Source organism: Nipponia nippon, unplaced genomic scaffold (assembly GCF_047370975.1).
Source record: "Nipponia nippon isolate SJK-2023a ecotype South Korea unplaced genomic scaffold, ASM4737097v1 scaffold_66, whole genome shotgun sequence".
In the NCBI taxonomy this organism is placed as follows: Eukaryota; Metazoa; Chordata; class Aves; order Pelecaniformes; family Threskiornithidae; genus Nipponia; species Nipponia nippon.
In genome coordinates this window covers 358,965-377,257 of record NW_028262387.1, presented here as the reverse complement: position 1 = coordinate 377,257, position 18,293 = coordinate 358,965, and the positions used below count along the sequence as shown (strand labels likewise).

The 18,293-nt window shown below is 62.0% G+C and overlaps 1 protein-coding gene and 1 non-coding gene across 7 annotated transcripts; one reads left to right on the top strand and one right to left on the bottom strand.

Moving 5' to 3' along the window:
- The first annotated feature begins 5,156 nt into the window (after nucleotides 1–5,156).
- On the top strand, nucleotides 5,157–5,229 carry TRNAF-GAA (transfer RNA phenylalanine (anticodon GAA)). Its single transcript has one exon. It is a non-coding gene; the product is annotated as a tRNA-Phe (tRNA).
- Nucleotides 5,230–7,570: 2,341 nt separating this feature from the next.
- Nucleotides 7,571–17,090, bottom strand: LOC148051159 (antigen WC1.1-like). 6 transcript variants are annotated; one of them, XM_087738349.1, is made up of 15 exons: nucleotides 16,981–17,090; nucleotides 16,031–16,345; nucleotides 14,384–14,692; nucleotides 13,831–14,145; nucleotides 12,743–13,069; nucleotides 12,341–12,655; nucleotides 11,671–11,985; nucleotides 11,127–11,189; nucleotides 10,728–11,042; nucleotides 10,317–10,352; nucleotides 9,899–10,036; nucleotides 9,080–9,175; nucleotides 8,560–8,643; nucleotides 8,190–8,342; nucleotides 7,571–7,943 (listed from the first exon to the last, which is right to left on the bottom strand). In XM_087738349.1, exons 1-15 carry the CDS (start codon nucleotides 17,045–17,047, stop codon nucleotides 7,687–7,689), a joined length of 3,105 nt encoding a protein of 1,034 aa, XP_087594475.1. In that variant the 5' UTR covers nucleotides 17,048–17,090; the 3' UTR covers nucleotides 7,571–7,686. The 6 variants fall into 6 exon arrangements, 4 of the variants coding, with proteins under 4 accessions (XP_087594475.1, XP_087594477.1, XP_087594476.1 ...); XM_087738351.1 differs by having other exon boundaries at nucleotides 7,571–7,871; XM_087738350.1 differs by having other exon boundaries at nucleotides 8,560–8,631.
- Nucleotides 17,091–18,293: the final 1,203 nt, after the last annotated feature.

Below are 18,293 nucleotides of genomic sequence, written 5' to 3'. Positions count from 1 at the left end.
CGTTACTTTCTCCCTGCGAGAGGGAAAGAGACGGGACTGTCCATGATCCATGTCCCAGGGTGAGCTGGACAGAGCCACCCCCATGCCTTTCCTTGCACCCCGTGGGGCTCTGCAGACCCAGAGTGTTGCTGTGCAGGCCAGGCAGGGGCTCTGGTGCCATAGAGACCCCCAGGGTCATTGTGAGGGCTGGGCAGGGTTCTGGGAGGTTTAGGGACATCCCGGGGTAATGACACACTGGGCAAGGGGCTCTGGGTGCCATATGGATCTCAGGAGAGCCAAGTCCTGTCCTGGGGATATTGAGGGCTCCAACTCCCTTCTCTTTCCCCAGCTCTCTGCAGAGAGAGATGGTGGGGACAAGGCTCCTCTCATGTTCCAGCGGACATTGTGGGTCTCATTCTGGGCTCTGTCTTTCAGGACCGGAACCGGTGGTGACCCCCCTGTCCTGTCCCCCTCCAGCGGCATGAGGAGATGATCATCCCTGGATGACCCCACCTGATCCCCTGGGAGCCCTGGGCCATTTCCCTCTCATGATCAATAAACCCCTTCAGCAAAGCTCTGCTCTGCGTGTGTGGGTGTGTCCGTGTCCATGTCCCCTCTCCTCTGCCAGTGCCCAGACACCTGGGTCCTTTCTGGGTGCACCACCGCGATGAGCAGAGCGTCTGAGGGAGCCCAGATGCCTGGGGTGTCTCTGCAAAGGAGATCCCCTTCCCACCCAGCATGTGCCGCCAGATACGGGCAGATTAGGGCAAGCTGGAGTGTCCCCCCACGAGGCTGGCGAGGCAAGCGGCAGACGGTGCCAGCCCTTGGGGCACCTGCTGTTTTGGAGGCACAGTGGGAAACAGGTTCTTACTGGGGCTTTAGTAAGCACCATCCCTCAAACAGCACAACTGGGTGTCGGGGCAGGAGAGGAGCGCGGACAGGCAGCCCGGATCCCTGGGTCCTTTGCCCCGCTCTGGGAGGGGCGGTGGTTCCCTGCCCCATGGACTCAGCACTCCTGGCTTCACCGGAGATTTCAGAGCCCCATGCTGGGCCCATGCGCCTTCCCAGACCCCCAGCCCACACCCTTCTCTGGGACACCCCCCCAGCACAGGCCAGGAAGGCATGTTGGGGCCAGCGGCTACTGCAGAGAATCCCCCTGGGATGTGTGGCCCAGCTCCATCACCATGGGAGTGGGAGAAGCCGGCTTCCTGGCGCTGAGCCTCCGTGGGACTTCTCTGGTGTCTAGAAGCGAGGTTCTGCACCAGCTGCAGTTGGTATCTCCACAAAAAGGCACAGGCAGGGCTGCTCCCTCCAGCCCAGAGGCCTGCTCTGAGGGGATTTGGGGGGCTGGAAGTGGCCAAGAGGGCCAGAGCTTCTTAGGGGAGGAGGAGGGTTGGGGAAAGACAGGGGCACATGATGGAAATGCTGTCCTGAATCGTTGCAGCCTCCCCTTGGGAGAGAGGTCCGTGGCAGCTGGGCTAAAACTCAGTCCTTGCCTCTGGGCTGTGCTTCTCCTGCCTCTCCAAAGCCCTCACACTGCTAACGGCTGATCTCACAACCGCTCACGGAAAGTCCACACCAGTCTGCAAAGCTCATTGTTGCCCACAGGGAAGGGGAGGGGAGGGAAGGGAAGGGAAAAGGGGAGTGTGCTGTCAGGGCTGACACTCCCTGGGTCTCTCCCTCCAGTCCCAGAGGCAGCTTTTCTCCCAGGGCTCTGGTGCTCACAAGCTGTTCAGGCCAGGTGGTCTTGGAGCTGCTGCTGCTGCTGCTGGAGCTTCAGAGCTGTCTGTGCTGGGACACTGGCCCTTGTGCCCAAGCCCACGGCGTGTCCCCAGTGCTGCTGATCAGCCACTCTTGGCTCAGGGATGGGGCCTTGGCCTCAACACGCATCGACCCTCAGGGAAAAGTGTCTTGGTGCTGACACGCCATGAGAGGCAGGACAGTCTCTTGCCTTTGAAGAGCAGGACAAACATTGGAGGAGTCCTTTCTCCTTCAGCCAACCACATGCCATCTTGAAACAATTTCCCAGGGGCCAGACCTGCCCTTGGGTGGGAGGGGAGCAGGGCGGGGCCCTGACTCCAGAGGCTGCTGCTCTCCATCCCACGAGGCTGGCCAGGAAAACCCTGCTTCCTGGGTGCTCGTGGGAGCAGGAGGACAGGCAATGCTGGGGAGGGGAGCCACCCTCCTGCCTGCCCAGGCTCCACTGCAGAAACAACTTCTGTTGTCTCTTCCTCCTCCTTCCCAGATGGACCCTTTGCCCCGCTCTCAGCCTGACCCTTCCTTCTTCTCAGTCTGCACTGAGCATCGTGCCCTGCATGCGCAGCCGCGCTCCCCCGCTGCCTGAGACCCTCCTGCCTCCCACCTCCCCCTGCTCCAGCACACATAGCCCCAGCTATGCCCACGGCGCCTCCAGCTCGGGACAGGTTTGGGTCTTTTGCCTAAGCATGCAGAAAGGTGCTTGGTGTCAGGATCAAGCATCGGCACCAGTCCTCAGCCTTGGTGTTTGCAGGCTGTTCCTCTCACATTTTCTCACTCCTGTCTCCCAGCTCTTGTTGCGCACAGGTTTTTAAGCTTTCTTAATTATGTTACCATGAAAGCACCACCAGCTTTGCTGATGGATTCAGCTTTGGTCAGTGATGGATCCAGGTTTTGGCAGCAATGCATCTGTCTTGCAGCTGGCTGGAACTTGCTCTGTCCAACACAGGGGCAGCCCCTGTCTCTTCTCATAGAAGCCACCCCTGCAGCCCTGGCCCCTCTCCAAACCTTGCTGTGTAAACCCCATGCAGTCAGCCTTTCCCTGTTTTGCAACAGCCGGAGGTTACAGGACTTGTGGCCTAGAAGTGTCTGTACCAATGCAGTAAGGAGCTGGGGAACCTTTTCCTGTCAATTTGTTTACCTTTCTTTGGACCCATCTGCGTATTTGACACCACCAAACACTCAGAGGAGTGGCAGGGTTGTGTGAGGGGGACTGAAGGACGTGTGCCAGCATCAAGCCTTGTGGGACTTCGCCGATAATCTCCCTCCAGGGTGGACAGTGTTCATTATATTCAATAATCTTCAGTGTTCAATATCTTCAATATCTTCATTGATGATCTGGATGAGGGGGTTGAGTGCACCCTCAGTAAGTCTGCAGATGACACCAAGCTGGGCGGGAGTGTTGATCTGCTGGAGGGCAGGAAGGCCCTACAGAGGGCCCTGGCCAGGCTGGAGCGATGGGCCCAGGCCAACTGTATGAGATTCAACAAGGCTCAGGGCCGGGTCCTGCACTTGGCTCACAACAACCCCATGCAGCGCTACAGGCTTGGGGAGGAGCGGCTGGGAGCTGCCTGGCAGAAAAAGACCTGGGGGTGTTGGTTGACAGCTGCCTGAACATGAGCCAGCAGGGTGCTCAGGTGGCCAAGAGGGCCAATGGCATCCTGGCTTGTATCAGGAATAGCGTGGCCAGCAGGACCAGGGAGGTGATGGTGCCCCTGTACTTGGTACTGGTGACGCTGCACCTCGAGTACTGTGTTCAGTGTTGGGCCCCTCACTCCAAGAAGGACATCGAGGTGCTAGAGCGTGTCCAAAGAAGGGCGCCAAGTTGGTGAAGGGTCTAGAGAACAAGTCTGGTGAGGAGCGGCTGAGGGAGCTGGGGTTGTTTAGTTTGGAGAAGAGGAGGCTGAGGGGAGACCTTATTGGTCTCTACAGCTACCTGAAAGGAGGCTGTAGCGAGGTGAGGGTCGGTCTCTTCTCCCAAGTAAAAAGCAATAGAACAAGAGGAAACGGCCTCAAGCTGCGCCAGGTAAAGTTTAGGTTGGATATTAGGAAAAACTTCTTCCCCGAAAGGGCTGCCAGGCACTGGAACAGGCTGCCGAGGGAAGTGGTTGAGTCTCCAACCCTGGAGGTATTTAAAGGCAGGTAGACATGGTGCTTGAGGACATGGTTTAGTGGTGGCCTTGGCAGTGCTGGGTTAATGGTTGGACTCGATGATCTTGAGGGTCTTTTCCAACCATAACAATTCTATGATTCTATAATTTTCTTCGTAGCAGCCCGTATGGTGCTATGTTTGGGATTTGTGACCAAAACAGTGTTGACAACACCCCAATGATGTAGCCATTGCTGAACTGGGTTTGCACAGCATCAAGGCCTTCTCTGCTTCTCTCTCTGCCTCCCCAGCGAGTAAACTCTATTTGTGGATGAGGGAAGAGCAGGGGACATCATTTAGCAAGGCAAAGCTTTATACTGTGTCTTGGTGTCCAGGTGCAGGTTTTGGTAGCAGGGGGGCTGCAGGGGTGGTCTCTGTGAGAAGAGACCAGGGGCTGCCTCCATGCCAGGCAGAGCTGCTTCCAGCTGGCTCCAAACAGACCCATCGCTGCCCAAAGCTGAGCCCATCAACGAGGATGGTGGAACCTCTGTGAAAGTGTATTTAAGAAAGGTCACAACTGCCAAAGTGGGAGAGGAGTGAGGGAAACAATAGTGGGAGAAACAGCCCTGCAGGCACCACGGTTGGTGAAGAAGAAGGTGCTTCAGGCACCACAGCAGGTTCCCTGCAGCCCATGGCAGAGAGCACGGTGGAGAAGGTAAGCCCTGCAGTCTGTGGAGGACCCAACCCTGGAGACGTAGGATATTTCCTGCAAGAATGGTGGCTTGAGGAGAGCCCATGCTGGAGCAAGTTCATCTCAAAGGACTGTAGCCCACAAGACGGACCCCATGGGAAAAGTGTGAGAAGGAAGGAGCCACAGAGAGGAACTGTTCTGGACTGACCACAGCCTCCATTCCCCATCCCCCTGCACTGCTCAGGGGCAGAAGAGTTGGGAACAAAGGGGTGATGTTGAGCTTGGGAAAAAAGGGTGGTGGGAGGGAGGCCTTCCATGGGGAAGGAGATAAGGTCTTCCACCAGTCCCACAATTCTTCGACCTCGAGCATTTGCAGTTGCCCATGCCTGGCCTGGCCACTTACCTTTGCCACTGTCACATTTGTACAAGGCCCCCACACATCTTGGCACAGCCAGTGCGAGCTGGCCTCCACCAAACCTGGAGCCCCCGTGGCCTCGGAGGCAGGGAGGGGCCAGGTCCCCTCTGCCTGAGGCTGGGCACAGCTTTTCCCTGGGAACCTCCCTGAGGAGCCTCCTCCTGTGTGTCAGCCTGTGGCCTGGCACCGCTGCCACAGGGACAAGGGCTGGGGGGGGGCAAGGCAGGGCTGAAGTAGCTCAGCTGGGAGAGCGTTAGACTGAAGATCTAAAGGTCCCTGGTTCAACCCCGGGCTTCAGCAATCATTTTCTCCCTTCCATGTTTGCAAAGCCCATCTGCCTTCTTCCAGCCTGCCCCAGCCCTGCTTGCTCCTTCACCTCTTGCCAGAGCACCATCGCGGCTCTGTAGCTGTAGATCTGTGGCTTAGAAGGAGCCTTCCTCCAGCACCAACAGGCCCCAGCCCCTCCCTGGGCAGGACTCTCCCTTCAGTGCTCCTCCGGGGTGGTCTCCAGCTGTCCCTCCTTCCCTGCTCCACAGGGATCGAGATCTCTCCTCTGCAGGGTCTCTGCAAAGACCCCGTCTCTCTCCTCTTTGTCATACTCAGTGGTGCACACACTGGTCCCATCCTCACACACCTCCTTCACCTGGACCCCCTTTCCCAGACCGGAGGCCACCATCCCCACAGTCCCAGGGAGACGCACTCCCTGGAGCTGAGGCCTCAATGGCGGCATCCTCCCTCCGGAGGGAGCTCTGTCCCAGTAAGACCTCTCATGTGCCCAGGACAGCTGACAAAGCCCTGCTGAGGATCATTCAGCTGGTGCTCTCCAGCTGTCCAGCACCTCCAAAGGAGTTTGGCTTTTTTCGTGACTGAGTGCAAGTGAGAGGACTGGGAGAGGGAGAGACTCTCTGTCCAAGCAAGGTTACTGTCTGGCCAGCTTTGAGCACGAGCTTGAAAATGCTTGGCCGCAGGGACAGAGCCTGCAGGACTCTCACTGCTCCAAAAGAGTCCTTCTAGGTTGTTCCTGAGCAAGAACAGGAGAGTCACTGAGAAGGACGGGCCCTGGGGCCATGTGTGCAAAGCAGACTGGATGAGCAGCCCATCCCCTTACCTCCTCCACTCCACCACTCCAGAAGGTCACGGTGACTGCGGTCTGGTTTTCATTCCCCCAAGCCCTCTCTGCCAGGCCGGGGCTCACTGGGGAACAACTCTATGGCACTGGGCGACACAATTGCCCCAGCTGTAGCACCACGAGGACACCACCCCTGCGTGTGGCCAAACCGTCGGCCTTTCAGTTAACAGCTGACCATGCTCACCCACCCTGCCACAGAGACCCTTAGCCCCAGGGAGAGGGAAGCTTGCCCTTCCCCCCACCTGCAGGGATGCTGGGGGGCAGAGGGGTGCAGGGGGAGGCCCAGCGCCTGGATGAGGGGCTGTGAGCTTTCTGCTCCTGTGTCCCCTCCACCGCATGCCCTGGGCTGCCATCAGAGCCTGGGGGCACCTCAGCCCAGGGAGGGCATTTCCCTCAGCCTCTTGCTCGGCTCCTGCTGTGCAGCTGGGGACAGATGTGACACAGAGGGCTGTAGCCCTGGGGGGCAGGGGAGGCTCAAGGGAAGGGCTTTGCTCCTCTCCATCAAAACACCCCAGGGTGGGCTAGAGCGTGGGAGCAGCGCCTGCAGCAAGAGCCTGCTTCTGCCCCATTGCCCTGCAGAGACGTGGAGGGGCAGTGCTCTGTAGTACAGCCCTGTGCCAGGATCAGGCCCCAGTGGAGAGGTAGTCCTGAATTTCCCCATCTCAGCAGGGCTCAAATGCTGTTTTCTGCACACCCGAGCAGAGAGAGCCCGTTTCATGGCATTTTGGGGCCTGAACAATCTGGCCCTGCAGGCTGGGTCTGTGCTCTGGAGCAAGGCAGGATCAGCACTGTGCCCCAGGTCTGGGCTTGCTCCTGCAGCTCCTGAGGACCTACCCGAGGGTGTGACAGTGAGACCCCAACCCTCTGCACTGCTGCCCCACGCTGGGCAGAGCATGACTGTGGGACATCCACAGGAGAGCAGTGTTTCCAGGGCGAGACCCCCCAAGGGGATGGGTGACACACATGGGCACTGCAAACACAGCCTCCATCCCATGGGAAACCCCCACCGGGGCAGGCTCCAGCCCTGCATCTCCACAGGGAGAGATGGGCCCAGGGCTGGGGATGGAGGGGCTGGCTTGGGACCGGGGGCTGCCAGCAGGAAAGCTCTAGGGACTGGGGCAAAGGGGTGTGTGAGCCTGGGCTCCCCCTGGGACCCCCCCAGGGTCACCCCAGGGCTGGAGGAGCTCCCAGCAGGGAATGGGGCAACACTGCTGTGGGAGAGGAAAGAGCAACTGGGGAACCCCAAGGTGAAGAGATGGGCACTCATGGGACCTTGGAGAGAGACATTTTGGCTGGAAACTGTGGCTGGCAGGATGGAAATGTCTCTGTCAGCAGGAATATTCCCCAGGGACCAGGGGCTCTCACAGCCCCACAACCTGACCCCAAGACTGCTGTCCCTGAGATGTGCCCCTTCCCCACCACCATGTCTTTGTGCTCTGCTCCTCCCGATCAGCCTCAGGGAGACACCCCAATATCGGGCCAGGCAAGCACCAGCTCTGGCTCAAACCCCTAAAGGCTTTTAATAAGAACAAATGTGGAGGCACGATGCAAAAACAAGGGAACAAATATAGAGGAAATGCCCGGCTGTTTGTGCTGCCTGTGGGAAAAGGGAGATGGTTCCCTGGTGCTCACGGCTCTCCCAGCTGCACAGACCTCTCCTCCCTCCTGGCTGCACCCAGCTGCACGGCAGGGACAGGCTCTCCTGGCACGGGGCTCAGGGACTGTTGTGCACTGAGCTCCGGTGGCACAGCCTGTGTGTCCTCAGGGGGATGTGCCAGAGACACCTCTTCAGCATCGTCATAGCCTGCGCTCTCTGGGGACAGGGACCAGGCATCTCCCTCAGCTCCAGGGGCCCCAGCACGTCTCTGGGAGCACAGCTTTGCCCCTGCAAGCAGCAAGGCAGGCACTGCACGTTCACCCCATGGGGTGCCCCTCCTGCTCTGTACATCACCTTCCTCCCTTCTGCTCACCAGTCCTGAGACGTTCAGCTCCCTCTCCCACCCCTGGGCCCCCAAGGAAAATTCCTGGGCCACAATCCCTCATCCCAAAATTTTGGGCCTTTCAGTACAACGATTCATCCGGCACCAGGGATGGCAGCCCAGGATCCGGCAGCGCTCTCTTGCCCTCTCACCTCCAGGTGCATCCCTGGGTCCTGCTGCCTCCTCTGGTGCCCTGGCCATTTCCCAGTCTCCCTGCCCCGGGGCACGATCCTCCCCAGGCTCAGAAACCTCCCTGGCATCATCATAGCCATCCGCTGGGTCACCTCCGGGCAGGACAGGGACGTCTGAAAGGAGAGGGGAGCTGGTGACAGGGAGAAGATACATTTGCAGAGCAGAGGATGGGAGGATGCACAGGGACATGGGGCTCAGACACCGGTGTTGTCAGCACCACAGGAGACAGCCCCCATGTCCTCCCCAACTCCGACAGAGACACTCAGTGACACCGCTGTTCTTCCCATGTCTGCAGGGAGGAGAGATCCACTCCTTCCCGCACCCTATTACCTGCTGCTGATCCCGGACCATCCTCCTCCTTGCTGTCCCCGGGGTAGGGCTGCAGCTTGGTCAGGGACCCCTCTGAAGAGAAGCCTGGAGAGAGGCGCAGCGGCTGTTAGGGGAGTGCGCTCTGCTGACCAGGCTTGTGGTCAGTGCTGCTGGGGACGGGGCACCCACAGAGGCAGGGCTGAGTGGGGAGAAGGGTTCAGGACTCACCCTGCTCCCCTGGGACAAACCCTGTCCCAAAGGGGCTCCCAGAGCTGCCCCGGGACAGCCCCTTCCCTCCCCCCTCAGGTGTCCCAGAGGGGTGCAGGGACAGGCAGAGAGGGGCTGTCCCCAGCTGGGACGGGAAGAACTGGTGGGGAGGAAGCTCCTCTCTTGGGCCCAGGACCTGGCTGCTCTCCCCACAGCCCCCACAGCCCCAGCACTGCAGGGACCATGGGCCAGGGGACTGCAGGGGTCAGCCGTGGGTGGGAAGTGAGGGGGAAGAGCCTGGCAGATGTGCCCCCCGGGAGGAACCCACACCCACCTGAGCCACTGAACCTCGCCTGCTTCTCCCACGCCGGGCTGTAACCGATCTCCTCATACACGGCCTCAGGGAAGGGCTCCCAAGCTCTCCCAGAGCCTGTGGACAGCAGCAGGGCTGGCCCAGGAACAGGCAGAGATGGGACAGGATCCCACTCTGCTCCCCCAGCTTTGGTCCCCTGAGGCAGCAAAAGGCTATTGCCATAGGACAGCCCTGCTGTGCTGTCTGGTCACCGCTACCACTTCCTCAGTGAGGGCAATGTCCCCATGGACATAGTCTGGGGCAGCGACACAATCGCACTGTTCCCTCAGAAACAGCCCCTGTGCCCCTCTGGCCCCTGGGTCAGCTCCCTCATGCTGAGCTTGGAGCAGCTCCCGCCTTCCCTCTTCCCCTGGAGCTGCCCCCTCTCTGCCCCATGGATCCTGGGGGAGGTCAGGGCTGGACAGAGGAACAGCCTGGGGGCCTGAAACCATGGGGATCGACCCTGCTGCCCTGCGTTCCTCCGGGCATCTCCCCTGCCCCACAGCCCCCTCCACAGCTGCCCACAGCGCTGCCAGTGTGATGTCCTCCTCTGTCTCCCCTCTGCTCCCATCTCCTTCACCCCAGCTCTGCCATTTCTGTCCTCAACCCATTCCTAATTCCCCCCATGTCTGGACTCTCTCTGCCCCTTGCTGCTGGTGGCCCATGGTCAGGCAGTCAAGGAGGCGGTGCATGGGAATGAAGGCAGCACACACCCTTATCCCCCCAGCTCTGCCTGTGCCACTCACTCACACCTCACAGCACCCCTGGCCTTGCCAGGAGGCACCTTTCCCCGCCACCCACCTCCGCGCCCAGCCCTGGCGCTTCGCACTTGCCCGGCCAGGAGGGCCAGGACAAGGCAGAGAAGGGCCCCCAGGATGATGCAGATGATGACGGGCAATGAGACTCTCCCGCTGACGGTCGGACGGCCCCGGGTGGGATCTGCATGGCAGGAGCAAAAAAGGGCAGCACCAGGCCTGGGAGAGGTGGGGGGCTGGGACACCCCAGTCCTGACCCCATTACACCAGGGGTAGATGACCCCAGGAGTGAGTGATGAGGAAGATCCCACCCTGATGGGGAAATGTCAGCCCTCCCCAATGCCCCCACCCCACTGCTATCCCAGTGCCTGGAGTTTCACATTCCGGCAAGGAGCCCCTTCCCTCTCGCCATGGGTCACAGCTGGCCCTGAGAAGACCCAGTACCATCGGGGAGGACAGGTTACCTGGTCGGGGGGTTGGTGCTGCTGTCGTGGGTGCAGCTGTAGAAGAGGAGAAGGAGAGCTGGGCTGAGAGGGTGGGTGTGCAGGTACCAGGGAGCTTCCTCTCTCACACGTCATCTGTGTGTATGTGCATGTATCCCTGACACAGCCCACCCAAATTGCCCCTCCTGCAAAACTGGTCAGGGTGGCCAGGACAGAGCCCAGGGCCCTGCTCTGGCTATTGGGCAGGGTGGCACAGGTAGCCCAGGAGATGCCCCTGGGGGCTGCAGGGCCCTGCAGGCAGAAGCCAGAGGACATCCAGCCCCACAGAGGCTGCTGCCCACTTGGCACCAGGCTCCCAGGCTCCACAAGGACGGCCTTGCTCTCAGGAGCTCTGCCAAGAGCTCCAGCAAGGGTCCCAGCCCTGCCGCTCACCTGAGCAGTGCACGGCAGCATCCTCCTTGTGCCGGCAGGCACCGCTGTCCCCAGGCCGAGCCCAGCAGTCCTGCAGAGATGGCTCTGTCCCCCGGCACTCCACCTGCTCCAGCCAGATGGGGCCCGTCCCCTCCCCAAACGCAGCCTCGTCCAGGGCAGACACCGCGGGGCCACAGCCCAGCTGCCTGCAGGCCACCTCGGCATCCCGCATGTCCCAGGAGTCGTCGCACACCGTCCCCCAGGAGCCGCGGTGCCAGACCTCCACTCTGCCCGAGCACCCACTCTCGCCTCCCACGGCACGAATCTTCTCCCTGTCTGGAGAAGGCAGAGACCTCCCAGGGCACCGGGACAGCAGGCAGAGCCCTGCCAGGCCAGAGGGGCATGCAGAGGAGCAGCTACCTGTGCAGCTCGTGGAGTTTGGGCACACGGTCCCCAGGGCCGGGGGTGTTTCTGGCCGTCTCCCTGCAGAAGGAAATGCTGCGGTGAAGGGGCTGCTGAAGGGGGTCGTGCAGCAGAGCGTGGGGCTGAGCTCTGCTCACGCCTCCCCGTGCCGCCTCGCTCACGGCAGCAGCTGAACCCCAGTCCTTCAGGGGACACGCACGGCAATGTGGGGGACCCTGACTGCTCAGCCCCAGAGGGACCCTGGTTCACAGAGCAGCAGGAGGGTGTCCATGGAGGGGACGCTCCTTGGAGCCCTGGCTGGTCTCTTCTGAGACCTTGCCTGCAGACACCTCTGCCTCCCCCGGGCGCTGCTGGGAGCCTGCATGACAACTCCAGGGGAATGTGTGGGGCTCTGAGAGCTGAAGTCCCATTTGTGCCACCACAAGCAGCAGGGTCTGGCACGTAAAGTAAAAGCCCCTGAGGGCCCTGTCTCTGCGCTTGACTGTGCCCAGCAGGGAGCAGGAGCTGGGGGGATGCTGGTGCCCGGGGAGCTCCGAATTACCATTGCAGGTGATGTGGGTCTCGTCTCGCAGGTCATCACACGACTGTGGGTCCCAGGGAGCAGAAGGACACTGCCAGAAGGAGCTGTTTCTCTCCCCACACTCCACGCGATCCAGCCAGGTGGGGCCAGACACCCTACCATAGGGCAGGCGTGTCTCCAGCGTCCCTCCATCCCCACAGCCCAGCTCCTTGCATGCCAGCGACACCGTTTGGGGAGTCATTGAGTTGGAGCAAACGGTCCCCCATGTGCCATTGTAGAACACCTGCAGGCGCCCGGAGCAGTTGGTGCTGTTGTGCAGCCTCAGGGCCATGAAATCTGGGAGGAAAGACCCCAGAGGGGAACAGGCTGGTGTGGGGCTATGGGAGCAGAGAAGCCTCTTCACCCCGCAGGCCCTCAGCCAGGCAGAGGCACGGCCAGCAAGTCACCCTTTTGCTGGGGCAGAGAGAAGTCCCTGACGGACAGACACCCATGCCCTCCCCGCTAAGCCTTGGGGACAGCTCAGCTTCCAAGGGGCCCCCAGTGGGACCGAGGGGGTTCGTGCATGGGTGTCCCCAGGACAGGCTCAGGCAGGGGCTCAGAGGCAGCCAGGGACAGCCTCGGCCGTTGCTGGATCTCCCCTCGTCCCGGCCTCCCCGGGCACTGGGCTCCCACCACAGCTCCCAGCACAGACCTGAGCAGACGACTCCTGCGTCCTCTTTGTGCCCGCAGTCGTGCTGCCCCCAGGACCCTGCCGGGCAGTCCCAGAGAGCAGCTTCGGCCCCGGAGCAGTTCACGCTCTCCAGCCATATCTGACCGGAGCCTTCCCCAAACCAAGCGGAGCCAACCGCCTCCACCACCCCTCCACAGCCCAGCTGCTGGCAAACGACGGCGGCATCAGACAGGTCCCAGCCGTCATCGCAGACAGTCCCCCAGCTGCCCTGGTGGTAGATCTCCACTCTGCCAGCACAGCGCCCGGGCCCGTTCACCAGCCGGACCTGCCGGCTCCCTGCAGCAGGAAGAAACCCCAGCTGCCCTCAGGGGCCGGCTGCCCACCCAGCCCAGAGCCTGGGGGGGCCTGTGCAGTGCCACTCACCCCAGCAAACGACCCCCACGTCCTCTGCAATCCCTGCTGCCAGCGCGCTCTCAGGCACGGAGGTGTTGCAGAGGGTCAGGTTGGCCTCGTGCCCTGCGCACCGGACCCCTCGCAGCCCCACGGGACCCGTCCCTCTCTGCGGCTTCGGGGGGTTGTAGGCTCTCTCTGCCTCTCCGCACCGCAGCTGCCGGCACACCACGCTGGCCTCCTGCATGTCCCACTGCTCATCCAGGACTCGGCCCCACGTCCCGCGCTGCAAGATCTCCACTCGCCCGTCGCACCGGCTCCCTCCACCCACCAGCCGCAGGGATGTGGAGCTGCCTGGGCCTGGGGAGAGCAGCCATGCCCCAGCCCTCAGCACCACCAGACAGCCCACAAACCTGCAGCACCTCTCCAGGTTCTCCAACCCTCACAACCCCCTGCAGCTCACCCACCTGCCCCCAGCCCTCTGCGGTCAGCTTCAGGAGCAGCTTTCCACAGGCTTGGTTCCCCAGTCCCTGAGCCTTCCTGAGCAAGACACTCTCTTTACTCTTGGTGGGGCAGAGCCACCCAACACGTCCCTGCTGAGGCAGATGGGGCAGCTCCCGCAGGAGGGAGCAGCAGCCGGCAGTGGCCTGGGGACAGGCAGCCCCAGGACAAGCCTTGCCCCACCTCAGCGCTGCCATTGGCACTGCTGAGCCATGGGGCAGAACACCCACGCTTCTGCCCCTCTGCATCCCTGGGGATCTGGGCCTGGGAGCCTGTGTCCCTGGCAGGGAGCAGAGCAAGGGGGGCCTTCCCGATCAAACAGGACAGGATTGGGACTTGTGCTGACCAGAAGCGAGGGCAAAGCCCAGCCCTGCTCTGTAGTTCACACCCAGGCCTGCTGCTGGGGGCACCTGGGCAGCCCCCACGGGTGTGGGATTGGGCTCTGTGGGGGTCTCTGTGGGGCTGGGACAGGGCTGCCTGCAGCCAGAGGGATGGAGCTGAAGCCAGGATTTCTGAAGGGAGAAATGCAGCCCGGTGCTGCCATGGGGTCCCTCGCTTTGGGTGGCCATGTCGCACCCAAGGGACAAATGGAGTTAACACAGCGCTGTCCCAGCACTCACCTGAGCAAATGACAGCAGCATCGTTCTCATGGGAGCATGGTGAGGCCCCCAGGGCGGTCACTGGGCACTGTCCCAGGTGGGCTTCAGTCCCATCACAGTGGAATGAGTCTCTCCAGACAGGTCCCGTGCCTCTCCCAAAATGCCCTCCTCTGGGAATGGACTCAGCAAACCCGCAGTCGAGGTGACGACAGAGAACGTGGGCGTCCGAGAGATCCCAGCGGGAGGCACAGAGGGTGCCCCAGGTCCCCAGCACCTGGACCTCCACCCTCCCCTCACACGCCGTGCTGCCGTTCACCAGCCTGAACCCTGTGTACTCTGGGGACAGAGAAGGATGAGACAGGGCAGAATGGTGCTCTCGCTTCCACTGGAGCTGGAGGAGCAGCCAAATGGAGGAGAGCCTGCCTTTCTCCTCTTTTTGCATGATTTTAGGGCTGGAGGCAACGACATCACCCTTCCAGCCCTCACACCCAGCACAGCATGGCACTGTCCCTGCCCTGCTCCCCTTGGCCCCAGCACACCCCCAGATATGGAACACCCCACCCTCAGTCCTTACGTGTACAGGTGACACCAGCGGCGTTCGTGTGGGTGCAGGGCTGGTCTCGGGGGGATCCCCTGGCGCAGGAGAAGAGAAGGGATTCATTCCCCACACACTGCAGCTCTCTGTCCCACATGGCACCAACACCTTCTCCAAAGTGAGCTGCCCTGGGCACAGGCAGGGCTGCACCACACTGCAACTCCCCGCAGACCACGTCGGCAGCTTTGGGACCAAAGTCTGAGTCACAGACAGGTTTCCACTGGTTCCCATCGCGGATCTCCACGCGTCCTGAGCAGGGGCTCTCCCCTCCGACCAGCTGGACAAATCCTGGAGCAAGCAAAGTCCCCAGAGAGTTCCCAGAGCCCTCTGGCAGTTACATGCCCACGTCCCACCTGGTCTGCAAGGTGGCCACAGGCAAAGAGCCCCACGACCCTCCCAGCAGCTCCCAGTGGCTGCTGATGGCTCAAACACACCAGGGACACCCTGCCGCTCCTCAGACATCAGCACAGCACTTGTGGCCTTGCTTCTCTCCCAAACCCCCAGCCTTAGGCACTGCTCAGACAAACTGCTGCCATTTTGGAGACGCTGGGCTTCCTGGCAGCGCTCCGAGCACTTGGGGCCCAGGGCCACTGGCCAAGGCACTGTTGGCTGCTGCAGCCTGATCTGCCCACTGAGCTCAGGGCCTGGCTGAGGAACCCTTGGAATCGCTAGAAACACACCCTTCTCTCAGGGCAGTCTCAGGCTGTTGGGGCACTGCTGTTAGATGGGCCATTTCACGGGGTACAGCTATGGCACAGCTCTAGGTACAGTCAGTGTCTGTGCCAGCCCCCCACTCTGGCACCTGCCCGGGGAGGGGGTCCTCAGCCAGGGCCAGAGTGCACTGCCAGGCACGCACATCCCCACCAACGGCCAGGCAGAGGGCAGGAGAGCGGGCAGAGGAGCAGCCCTGCGCTGACACGAGCTCCCGGTGCAAGGACAGGCACCGAGCACACTGCAAGGGCTGGCAAAGCCCCTGTGGCACAGGGCAGCCGGGGCTGGGGTAGGCAGGAGAGGCTGGGCAGCGGGTCAGCACTGACAGCACGGGGCCATGTCCACGTGGGCTGGCTCTCGCGGGGTGACCCTGGGAGAGGAATGGGGTGCTGTGTGCCCCTCTGCTCCTCTGCTCAAGGCCAGCACTTTCCCCCTCTGAGCAGCCCCTTTGCTTAGGCCGAGGGACTCATGCCTGCCAGGAGGCACAACCTGAAAGTCCCCCGTTATTCTGCACCCTTCCCTGGGGCTGTGGGTGGCCGCATGAGCAGCTCTCAGTGCCTCTGGCATGGGGGGACCTGGCCCCTGGCAATGCCAGACAGGTCCTGGCTGAATGGGAGGAGAAAGATGGGCACCAACAGACACCAAGGGGCAGGGAGGGGGTTTCACCTGAGCCCCAGGCACCAACGGAGTCTGGGCTGAGTCACCTCAGGGACCAGGAAGGGTGTGCGCACCCAGGGTGGGCTCTCACGGGGCTTTCCTCAGGCACTGGCAGAAGCAGCAACATATGTCCCAGCTCAGCAGTGCGACCGGCCACACTGGGCCCTGATCTGGTGTCTGCTCATTTCTTCCTGAGGGCACAGCCAGTTCCCTCCCTGCATCCTGGCCTCAAAGGTGGGGAAATGGCTGACCCCTTACCTGAACACGTCACTCCAGCATCCTCACTGTGATCACAGTTGTGTTTACCCCATCCACTGTGTCTGCAGTCAGACAGGGCAGACTCGGTGCCACCACAGTCAACATCATCCATCCAAATGGGGCCAGATCCTGGCCCAAAGTGTGCGTACTGAGGAGCTTCAACAGCAGACCCACAGCCCAGCTGCTTACAAACCACTGCAGCATCGTCCATGTCCCAGGAGTCACTACACACGGTCCCCCACTGGCCCTGGTGTTTCACCTCCACTCTCCCAGCACAGCGCCTGCCGCCAGCCTCCAGCCTCACCTCCGCAGCCCCTTCAAACACCAAAACACGGGACCGGTCAGGAGAGGGCCGAGCCCCAGACTGCAGGTCTGGGAGTCGAGTCACAGCACCAGGCTGGGAGCCCTCTCCTCCCTGAGCTGTCCCTGGGGAAGTGTGGGGGTCCCTCCTCTCCCCATGGGCTGTGCAGGCTGCAGGTGCCAATTCCGGCCCTGCTGGGCCATTCACTGCCCCACAGCCCTTGGCACCTCCTCCCACTCCAACAGCCCCCTGCCCATGCCCACCCACACACCGTGCCCCCAGGCCCTGCACAGGGCACCGTCTCCTCCCCAGCCAAGCACACCCTGGAAAGCCCCATGCCCCCAGGCCCGCAGCTTCCCCTGCCCACCACCTGCCCTGCCACCACCCAAACCCACACCGCCCCCAGGGCTTCCCATGTCCTCAGGGAGCACCGAGATGATCCCAAGTGTGTCCCCTCCTCATCCCAGGCATCAGCCCAGCCCCTGTGCTTGGCCGGAGCCCCCAGGAAGGAAACTTCTCTGCCACCTGTGGATGCAGACAGCCCGGGCCCCTTCTCTCTGTGGGCACAAACCCCATTCCCAAAGGGATCCCGATGACCCTGCTGGTAACTGCTGCCCCTGGGCTGTGAGACAAGGGAACCGGCACTTACCCCTGCACAGCTGCACCCAGAGGAGCAGCCACAGCACCCGAGGGGACAGGACTGCCTCCATCCCCATCCTGAGCCTCCTGCCCTGCTGGCACAGCCCTGCTGAGCCCCACTCCCTGCCACGGCTCCTGGGGACTCACGGGGACAACGACGATGGGAGGGTAATATATCTCTGCAGATGCCGACCCAGCTGCAGGAGGAGCCAATCAAAGCAGCAGCACCTTTTGAGACATTATCGGGAGCTATCTCCCCTCCGACACAGCCCAGCCCTCCAATGAACTTCTCCAGCGCCGTTCATGACCATATATGAAGGACATATGTGTCCCGCTGCCGGTGTCATGGTCACTGCGGCAGGGGATCGTCATGGGAGAAGCTGAGCAGGGAGGGGAAATGAGTCCGTCACCCCTTGCACCCTGCTGTGGGGACTGGGAGCACTGAGCATCTTCTACGGTGGGCTCATCCAAGAGGCCAAGAGACAAGTGTCCAGCTCCACCATGAGACGAGGGAACCACGGAGCTGGGACTGCACCGGGGTCTGTGTCAGGATGGGAAGGAAACAGCCCCTGCCCCTGCTACAGACCCCACTGTGCTGGGAGCAGCAGCTGGGCAAGGGCCTTGGGCAGGGGAAGAGCTCCATCCCAGGAGGGCTGGCTCGCCCGTCCCTCCCTGCGCAGCCCCACCCTGGGTCCCTCGCAGGAGCCAGAGCTGGGCCATGGCCTTGCCCTGGCAGCAGACCTGCAGCCCAGAGGCTCAGGCAGGCCCCTGACTCTCAGCCTGTCATCGAGCGGCCGTTCTTCCCCACAGGCGGATCGGGAGCTGGAGCCTGCAGGTGCACAAACCACAGCCCACGGGGCCTCGCAGCGCTCGCCGCGCTCCCCCCGCAGCGCAGCGCCCGGGCAGGAAGTCTGTGGTTTCCTCCTGGCACCGTGCCCAGGCACATCCCTGCGGTGCCCCCGAGCCACCCCCAGCCCGACTGCTCCAGCCAGGGCTGCAGGGGCTGCTCCTTCGGCCTCGCAGACACGGGGCCGGGCAGCTCCCAGCCCCCGGCATGCCCCGCTGATGCACACGGCCGCTCTGCACCGAGCCCCACGGCCACGCGGTGCCATCGGTGACGGGACTTCAGACCCTCCTCCTGCCACAGCTGGGTGCTTCTGAGTTATAGTGACGGTGACCTCACACCCTCCTACAGCCACCACTGGGTGCTCAGCAGTTATAGGGACGGTGACCTCACACCCTCCTGCTGCCATTGCTGTCTGCTCAAGAGTTACACTGTCACACGGGTGTGGGTGCTGTGCATGGGCTTCTGCTGATGATGGT